The 10244-nt window shown below is 34.8% G+C and overlaps 1 protein-coding gene across 1 annotated transcript; it reads left to right on the top strand.

Moving 5' to 3' along the window:
* Nucleotides 1-4245: 4245 nt before the first annotated feature.
* LOC108200705 (annexin D3) lies at nt 4246-9335 on the top strand. Its single transcript, XM_017368946.2, has 6 exons — nt 4246-4430; nt 4704-4849; nt 5237-5464; nt 7275-7487; nt 7569-7658; nt 8868-9335. The coding sequence occupies exons 1-6, from the start codon at nt 4355-4357 to the stop codon at nt 9069-9071; spliced, it is 957 nt and encodes a 318-aa protein (XP_017224435.1). The 5' UTR covers nt 4246-4354; the 3' UTR covers nt 9072-9335.
* The last annotated feature ends 909 nt before the right edge of the window (nt 9336-10244 follow it).

Genomic DNA, 10244 nt, shown 5'->3' with positions numbered 1-10244 from the left:
AGGAGGAAAAGGAGTGAGGGACAGAAAGGTTTCAATTAACGATGAATTCAGGTATGAATCTGAGTCTGAATGAGGGGTTTATGAACGATTTGTTGTAATGCATGTCCTACAATTTTGATTTTTGGAGGTTATGCAGGACCATATGAACAGTGCTGTTTGGATGTACCCTGAAGAAAAATGAAAGCATGTGTGTATTTTGATTTTATCCATGATTGTTGTTGTTTCCGCTTTTGAAGAGTGGGTTTTTTCCCGGGCATTGGGTGCTCTTTTTGTGGCTGACTAGAGTGTTCTCATTTGTTGGGTGTGTTCTACTGTGTGTTTGCCCTTGTTGTTAAGGCCATATATAGACTATTTTGTGAATCCGGAGTGGTTATGCAGGACTTATGTTATTTTGAGTAAGCATTTATTTTGTAATGCACTTTATTGACATAGAATCATATCAATTCTGTGAGTGGCCTTGATTTGGCCTTGTATATGTATTTTGAGTGATCTATTACGTATGTTCCCTGTTTTTTTCGAACAACATTTATGCGTTTCCTGATATGGTTGTGGCGTTCTGCTATGTGTTGGGATTATGTAGTGATTTTCCAGGGCATGTGTTTTTTTCCGATAGCAGCTTAATTGTACTGCACTATCAAACCTGTCCTTTTATGTTTAGAATGTGTAGCTGATGACTAAATTAAGTAGACATATGATTGGTTTTTTAGTTGATGGGTCGTCATCTCCTTTTCTCGGCTTTGTAAATCAAGCATCCCTATATGAACACTGTGTTATGCACTTGATATTTATTTGTTGGACAATGAAAGTATATTAATTATTTTTGGCTATATGAATTATCATTGCTATTGGTGTGAAAGTGATGTCTTCAGACGATGCAGAACGTATTGTTTTAATTTGGGTATTGGGTGTTCTCTTTATGTCTACATGTGCTAAATGCATTTGCTGGTTTTGTTCTACAATTTATTTGTGGGTTGTTTGTAAAGATATAGATTTAGTAATAGGGTATTTGGTTTTGGTGTTATGCAGTGTAGGATTTTAAGTTTATATTTGATATTCTACTGTGTGACATAGCAATGACCATAATTGGTTGCAATTGTAGTGTTTGTATTACACTACGTACATCTGCTAGTTGTGTGATAGGTCGTATTTTGGAAAGGAAGTGTGTTCCTTTTTATGTGTTCTGCAGATTTATACATTATGGGGATAAATGTATATTCTGTATTAGGACGCAATGTTATTTTTCGTTTTCTTTTATGTACAGTAGCAAGCTATTACTTTAACCAATGCAGGAGGGAGTTTTTTATGTTCTTTGATTGTATTGTGACTTACAACTTGCTAGACACAAGTATTAAGAGGAATGTTGCAACGACTAATAAACCTGAAAAACCGAGAGTAGGTTTGGGACAAATAAAACATAAGAGGTTATGTGGTCATGGTATATCTTGAGATATTCTTTTCTCTGTTTGGCATTAGTGTAACATTGATCTTAATTGGCTGCCTTGCTTATTTTGTTTACATGTGCAGGCACGTAAGTGTGGAGTTCAAAGTAGCGCGAAAAGGGGTCAGTTAGGAGTCCACAGGACACTGTCTAAGCAGGACAAGACAAAGAAGGTGAGGACTTATGACAGATAAATTCAAAAGAAGTTTTCGCCGTCGATTGTGACAGATGTCTTGCTCAATATGTCTGCAGCACAGTCAGAGTGGGTAAAAAGGGCATGATTTGAGTTACCTTTATGATTCCGTCTGTTTAGTTACCCACACAAGCTTGGGTACAAAATAGTGGTTTTTAGTATATGTGTTACACTATATTAGAGTAACACATCTTGAAGTCCAATAGTCCTCTCCTGCTACCTAAGTTGTAACACGTGGAGGTAGTAGTAGGTCAGTTAATGTACTGCTAAACTGTAATCACGATTGATTAAATTAAAGGCATAATTGGCTTTACGAGTGTAGTTTTATGATGATGCTTGGTTTTATTTCAAGCATTTCGCTGCTCTTTAAATTTGCTCAACTATTTTTTAGTATATGTTTGTTGTTTTTAACACGGCTTTAAGTATTAGAGATGGTGTGAAGTGACATACATTTTTGGATTAACATTAGTAGGAGGCTACATTTTTTTTTCTTCAGGTGATTAATATTTCTGGACTTTTTTTATCGTATTTAGTCCTTGAGTTGTTCCATAATAATTTTCTATTACTTCTTCATGAGATTTTCATACCCGAGGAGGGAGTAAGAGTATGAGGGATATATCCCCGCTAAAATGAACTGGTAAGTGTTTAAAAACAGCCTATATGATTATTAAGACTTAGTATGATTATACAGCACCACCGCGCAATAAAAGACTCCAAAGTAAAGCATGTCTAAAGTTAAAATTGAGTAAATGACTGTTTATACTTTGGAACCTGACCAACAGCAGTCGGTGTATCATACCTGGTAGCTGATGAGTTTTTTTGCTTCTGACTTCTTGCATAAAAGGATGATACTGGTTACTTCTGTACAGTTAAGGTGTAACTTCGAATAAATCTTGTCTTGCATAGGACACAACTTTCGGCATAACAGTGCTCTAGCTGTTCATTCGTTAATTCATTATAGAATGAATAAAGCAGAGTTGAAATATTTATATCTAAGTTTCTACCAATAATTGTGGCGAATTATAGCTCGTAATGACCAACGCTATTTAAGGGTTCTAAAAACAGCATCAATGAATTCTTATATCCCAGCACATATGATTCATATAGCTGCATTTGGTTTAGAACTTAAAGAGTCCATTGTATAGTTTGATACGCGTAGGACAACTATATTTAGCTGCAACAAATTTTCCTCATAATCCATGTGTATCGTAATCCATCTTTTCGGTCAGAAGTTTATAAATCTTCTGGGGTTGAGAATATCTTAACCTATCTTAACAAACTGCATAGTGTATGTCCAAAAGAAATGCCATTGGCATCAGGAGAGCTTATAATTAGCTAAGTTGGCATATAGTTTGCAACTGCATAACAAAATGAAAGTTCTGAATTGCCTGAATACATAAGATTGATCACACTATTAAACTCCTTTTACAAAAACTAAAATCCGAATAAGATTGTTCTTTGCTTCAATTGTTTGCTTGCGATCCAACAATTTGCTACTTCACAGGCCATTTCTACGGTTGCAGTCTGTTCTACACTGGCAAAACAACAACAATATTATGCAGCAGAATTCTAATACATAAATCACCAAAAAAGGATGTGACATGGTTAAAATTCCGTTTGCCTTTCAGTGCAGCAGAACAATTAGGTAAACGCTGCCACTTATCTTGATAATACTTTTGGGGCATGAACGTTGGAATATACACCTTTGACTTCATTATCATCTCTTCTTCATTGTCCTTAAAACTTTCACAATTGTCCTCACTTTATAAGAATGTTCAGAATCTGAACTCTCAATATGAGGGACATCTTGAGCACCTTTATACACAACAAATTCAAAATTAAATCACAACCAAAATAATAGAGCATATATTTTAAATCAACCAATGAACAAAATTAACAAATCAATTACAATGATCCTGATAGAAGACAAAACCACACGCGCAGAACAAATATTCAATGTTCTGCACTCTCTTATATCGTCCATAATCTCTTCCGAAAACAATATCAAGCGTTCTGCACTATCCAATTGATCTAGCAGAACAGCTTTTCACTTTTAACTCACAATGTGATTACTAATGGAACAAAATACAAACACATATAGAGACGTACTACATACATTGAATAGCTAAAGGAATATCTTCAAAAACTTTTTCAATGTAATTGAAACAAAAATTTAATGTGCAGAACTTACTTGAATCTCCATTCTGATTAGACAGCAGCCACTTGTTAGGAACAATAACTAATGTGTTTCAGATGGACAATGTGAAAAGAAGATAAAAATTAATACAGAGATTGCAGGACAAAAATGCTGACTATACTCCTGGAAACACTGGTATAGTTGTAACTGCCCTTGATTGAAGTTCACTCACGTACAGACGTGCCTCATTGGTATAAAATACTTATTAAATATTATATTTAATAAAAAGCATCTAATAGAATAGCAGCCATTGGATCAAACTTAAATGGAGGGCCTAGATTGGGACTCCAAGGACTCCAATAAATTATGGACTCCAAATAACTTTTGTCTAATTATTACTCGATTATATCAAAGAAAAAAACCGAATTGACCGGGAATAGCCGATCGGGGGTATATAGGTCAATTGGGAATAATATAGTTGTTCAGCTCCCGAAATGCCATAATAGTTAGAAGAAAGCGTTTCTTGGCAGTGAGCTCTATAGAATCAACCAAATTTACCATCTTGGAGAAGATTATAGTTATCGTTATGGCCACAATCAGAGTCCCTGATCCCGTTCCACCTCCAGACCAAGACGCTGAAAGACTCCACAAAGCTTTTAAAGGTCTCTCTCTCTCTCCCCCTGTCTCTGTATATTTAAGTATATTTATTGACATGATCTAAATGGGTTTACGATCAGATTATGTAAATGCCCATCTTTCAATTGATCCTTGAATATAATGCATTTTCGTTTGTGATGGCCTGGGTTGGTTTATTTATAATTTATAATGCAGTCAACATGTTCTCGTGATTAATTCATTTTGTTTGATTGTTATCATACATATAATTACTTTGTTTATGGGATTGTGATTGGTTGTGTGAATGAATGAGTGATTAGGATTGGGAACGGATGACAAGAGTGTGATTTGGATATTGGGTCATCGAAATGCAGACCAGAGAAAAAAGATTAGAGAGGCATTTCAGCAGATGTACAAGAAGTCCCTCATCTCTGCTCTTCAATCTGAACTATCGGGTCATTACGGGGTATGCATTGTTATTTCTTTCTATTGTATATTTCCCGGCTTAGAACTTGCATACTCAGAATTACATCAGAGCTTGATTAGACTATATTCTAAATTTATAGTTATGAAAAATGTAATAAACTATCACAATATCATAAACTTTAGTGCTCAGATGCCTCACCTGAGACGAACTCTTGATCTCCTGTAAAAAGAAAAGAGAGATATCCACCAGGCGTCTCTCTCTCTCTCTCCCCCTCTCTCCCTCGCTCCCCCTCCCTCCCCCTCTCTCTCTCCCTCCATCCCTCCATCCCTCCCTCCCTCCCTCCCAGATGAACATATTATGAACTGTTACGATCTACAGAGTTTATTTTTTCTGAGTAAATTAAAATTCTCTTCTAATTTTTCACAGAAAGCCGTTATCCGTTGGACATATGATCCTCCTGAAAGAGATGCCAGGCTAGCAAATAGGGCCTTGAAGTCAAAGAAGCAAGACATCACCAAACTGCAAGTGATAGTTGAAATAGCTTGTGCATCATCTCCTCATCATCTGTTGGCAGTGAGGCAGGCCTATTGTTCTCTATTTGATTGCTCAATTGAAGAAGACATTATATCTTGCGTTTCACAACCTGTCAGAAAGGTAAATGAATGTATATGCAATATTTATTTTTTAGGTTGCCATAGTGTTCAATGTTCTCATCTGCATTGTTGATGTTATATACAAAAAGAATTATTGCTCGAGCCCCTGAGTTCTACTTATGAAAGGTCAAGTTGCAGAGAGTGTAGTATCCTGCTACAGTTACCCCTTGTTTGGAAGCCCAAAGTTCCAAGCATTGACATATCATCATATATATTATTAGCTTACTTTCTCTATCATCATCATATCACTCTTGGCAACCTTTTTCCAAAACATACTCCAGTAGTTGACAACTACAAAAGTTGCCAGTATGGTGTTCTACATATATATCATACTTATTCTAATTGATTTACATAAATGTGAAAATATAGAACGGGTAATGTTAAACATACCTTTTGGATAATAGTATGTATTTAGCTATATAGGGAAGTTGCCAAATTATGGCAACCTTGCTAGGCGCAACCTCTTGGCAACCATACAACTCCAATAGGTTTTCAAGTAGGGTTCCATGCCACATAAGCATTGGCAACCCCTATTGGAGATGCTCTAAAAGTACTAGCCAGCCAATCTTGGCCAGTCATGGTAAATAAAGAACTTTTCACATAGATTCTTCTGCCAAGAATTATAAACAGTAAAAAGAATATTGACATGCATATTATTATAAGATTTTTTATGAGATTTTAATTCCTTCAAGACATTAATAAAAAGTCTAGTCAACTTATCAGATCAGAAATATCCAAGACACATCATATGTATGATGATTTTGTATCCAAAAGAAAGATGATAAAACATACTGGCACTTGATGATGTCAGAGTATAAATTTTGCTACCAGGGCACTAAAATAAATTCTGCAGCACATAATATATTATCTGTTTTTGAGAAATTGAGCAACACATATTAATAATTCATATTTATGTTTAAGACGCCCCTTGACATTTGAGAAGATGACAGGAAATATATGCAACTGCAGTGCCTATATTCTGTTTTCCCTTTAACAAATATAAGAGAAGTGGTGGTCTACACCATTTTTTATCTGTAAGGATAAGAGATGTAACCTGTTTAAGATGTAGATTTAAGCATGGAGCTTTCACTTCTGAACTTGCAAGAAAAATTTCTATAGATAATACTTCTTTTTAAACACCCTTGTCTTCTAAATTGCTTATATTGATTTCTGTTAAAGCACATGCTGTATCTGGGCCACTAAGAATAGTCTTAAACTTGAATAAATATAGTTTTCTGAGTTCAAAACCAAAAAACTTCTATAAACTTTGCAAAGCTAGTAATGGGTGCAATTGTGTACCAGCGTAAAGTTGTTTCTTGCATTTTGATTTGTTCCAAGAGTTATCGTATAGATTTCTTTTTTGGTAAATTGTTAACAAAATTACATATTTGTTATTACAAACTAAAATGTTCTCCTTGTTATTTTTCCCTTCTTTTGTCTTTGCTTGTTTATTTTATATTCTTTGTATTGGATACTCAATCTTTGTAAATTTTATTTCCAAGTGCAGGTAGATATCTCAAACTTGTACTTAATAAGAAGTTAAGAACTACACAATTTTTATAGCAGAATGGTTTCCAGATTTCTCCGACAACATTAGACTTGATATTTGCATTTTTTAACTGTTGCTTTCACCTTATTATTAGTAAAAGAATAGAATATGTTGAGAAGAGGGGATATGAATGAAGTAATTTTTTCCGAGTTTTCAGTTATTTTTGGCCTTATTAGAAGACTTGATACACACATTCATATTGGTCTTATTTAATTAATAGATTAATAGATTACTGATCGAGATTTTATGTGGTTCTGCACAGATTCTAGTGGCATTAGTCAGATCCTACAGGTACGATCGTCAACTCGTGGAGTCAGATGTTGCAAATAATGAAGCCAAGATACTTCATGAAGCAATCAAGGCAAAACAGCTAGATCAAGATGATGTTGTGCGTATACTCAGCACTAGGAATGTTTCTCAGCTTAAAGAAACTTTCCAGTGCTACAACCAGAACTATGGCAGCACTATTGAACAGGTAAATTTTTCCACCATCAATTTATTTAATATGTACCTCTTCTGACTTCTTTCTTATTTATATATGCAAATCTTTTAACAGGACATTAAGAGTTGTGGCGATAGCATTTTGGAATCTATCTTGATTGTGGTGGTCCGGTGCATAGATTCCCCCCATAAGCACTTTGCCGAGGTTATTTAAAGCACTAATCCGAACTATCTCTCTTGTACACAATTAGTCAGTGCACATATTTGTATCCTTCCCTTTCATATATAATTTCTATTAGATGAACATGAATATAATGTCATTGCATGCTCAGCAACTTACTGTGATTTTGTAGTTGATATATTTTTATAGTAAAGGTAGAGGAGAATCGTTCTACATCTTTGCAGCACCTTCACTACTGCTTAGGCACTTCTTAGTATCCATTCTTAACAACTTAGCTAAACAAATGTTAAAACATAGATCCCACTTTCTTTCTTTGTGGGGTTTGTGATGTCAATAATGTGAGGAATACCTGTACTTCCATACAAAGTTTCTCATGAAGTTTTTTAGAGGAAATTTATTTGTAGCTAAGATCATCCATTTTCTTGTTTTTAAACCTAATGCTCAAATTATCGTTATTATTATTGTTGTACGTGCCTGACAGTTTCAGAATTGGATCACCATCCTTTTCTTTCATCAAAATTGCCAGTATCGTGATTTGTGAGTACCAAAAGTAATATCTTGATATGTGCAATTTAGAATACTACAAGTGTATTCTATTTGTATCATGTAGTCCTTCCCAGTACACGACAAGCCACTTTGTAAAGAGCATTAGATAAGAAATTTGTTATGAATCTGCCAACAATGCAATATGTCTGTTGTAAAGTTTATCTGAATATGTTTGACTATTGACCCTGCCTAATATGCAATATGCATCTCGTGTACTCCATTTTATACAATTGCGCACAATTTGATATTTATATCGTGTCCAATATTATTGTTTCAGCTCAGAACTTGACATGCTTGTCATATAGTGCGAAACCAGTTCTACAGAATTCTATAGGCTAAGATACAAGTCCTGATAATATTTAGAGGCATGAATTATCCAGCATGGTACTTGTTGTGATGCTTGAATACTTGACTGAACCTCTTCCAAGCAATCCTCATTAGTCTCCCACTCAAAAGAGAAACTTCATGTCTTCATTTTTGCACGTGTTCATAACTGTACTATATATATTTTGCCAAGTCTTTCTAACCTACATTTCCCATGTTTACAGAATTTTTTCTCATGACCCTGAATTTCCCATGTTAACAGAAGTTTTGCTTATAAACCTGAATGCATGTGATGAAGAAATCTCTTATTAGCTCATTTGTCATAGATTAAGTAACTCTCATTTGATGTTTAAATATCATCAGGTTATTTACAATTCAATGGCTGGTCTTGGGACAGATGAAAGTTCACTTACCAGAGCCATTATAACTCGAGCTGACATTGATATGAAAAAAATTAAAGAAGAATATCAGGATGTACACAAAGAGAGCATCGAAGATGGAGTCAGCGGAGATACATCTGGAAACTACCAAGACTTCCTGATGACGCTGCTTGGATCAAAATTTTAGTCCCTGTTTCGTGAGGTTCTGTTGCTTTCTTACATAGATTATTTATTAAGTATGCATCGGATTTTTGTTGGAAGAAAATAAGAGTAAAGAGCTTGCAGTATCTCCTTTGATCATGTACCTTTTCATTTTTTACATAATATCTGTTATTAGTAGTGAAATAAGTTGGTGTAGGAAATTATGCCTGTATATCAATATATGTTTCTATCTAGTATACATAGATAGAGAGAGGGAAGATCGTTGACCTAATCTTCTGCTTTAAACTTATGATTCTGTTCTCTGATCTTCACCCTTGTTTATCTGAACTTTGTGACAACCCTAGGATCTTTCAGAATTCCAATTTTGCTTACATCTCTCTTTCATCTGATTTCTTTGATATATGAAAAGCTAGCTTGCAATGCAGAACATTTCAGCTAATTTGTTTATTTTTTCTGCCTTAATTGTATAAAATGCAAACAAGGAAATATGATCTTGAACCAGAGTGTCTGTTAAACAAATATAAATGCCTATGAAACTAATTAGCTGAAGAGAACACTGGAAAATCAACTTTTAGCCCAATGCATCCAGAAAAGTTATTATTAGCAGAAAACCAAATAAATTTCGATGTTTCCTTCTCTTTTGACCTTTCCAAAATGTTGAGTACACACACAAAGAAAAACACTCGTACCCTCTATCTTGCTGATCCGTTGATTTACTTGTTAGCAAAATATAAAAACTCTCTTAGTTGTTCCAAGTAGCCATGAAGATAGTTATTTGAAGTACCACATGTCATGTTAATGAGGAGCTTTTATTCAGTACTTGGCTCATTATTCCCATTTACACTGCGACAAGCAAATTTCTTCACTATTATGGTTGTTTATGTTGCGACATTATCATCATCACTTATGCCTGTTCTTACATTGCTCATAGGAGGATCCTTCCTAGTTCCTCCTACAGAAGCATTGTTAGAAATTCACCTACATCTAACTTTCTAAGGCCTCGCAATAATTTTGTCTTTCATCTCCGGGGATAGTCCATGCAAGCTCCTGCATACAGTTACATTCATATGACAAATAGGTTGACTACCCAGAATTCATGGCCTTCTAAAGCCTTCTCTTCTCTTCTGATTAGGATCCTAGTGATTTTCCTGATAGTGACTGTAACGGTTTGATCAAAGTCGGTTACAGCATATTAGAT

Source organism: Daucus carota, chromosome 9, assembly GCF_001625215.2.
Source record: "Daucus carota subsp. sativus chromosome 9, DH1 v3.0, whole genome shotgun sequence".
Classification (NCBI taxonomy): domain Eukaryota; kingdom Viridiplantae; phylum Streptophyta; class Magnoliopsida; order Apiales; family Apiaceae; genus Daucus; species Daucus carota.
This window is presented reverse-complemented; position numbering and strand designations above follow the sequence as displayed.

Excerpts from the sequence above, each read along its gene's own strand:
- LOC108200705 (XM_017368946.2), top strand. The coding sequence starts at position 4,355 with ATGGCCACAATCAGAGTCCCTGATCCCGTTCCACCTCCAGACCAAGAC. Across the intron at positions 7,488-7,568 it reads ATGGCAGCACTATTGAACAG|GACATTAAGAGTTGTGGCGA; the intron begins GTAAATTTTTCC and ends ATCTTTTAACAG. Across the intron at positions 7,659-8,867 it reads CCCATAAGCACTTTGCCGAG|GTTATTTACAATTCAATGGC; the intron begins GTTATTTAAAGC and ends AAATATCATCAG.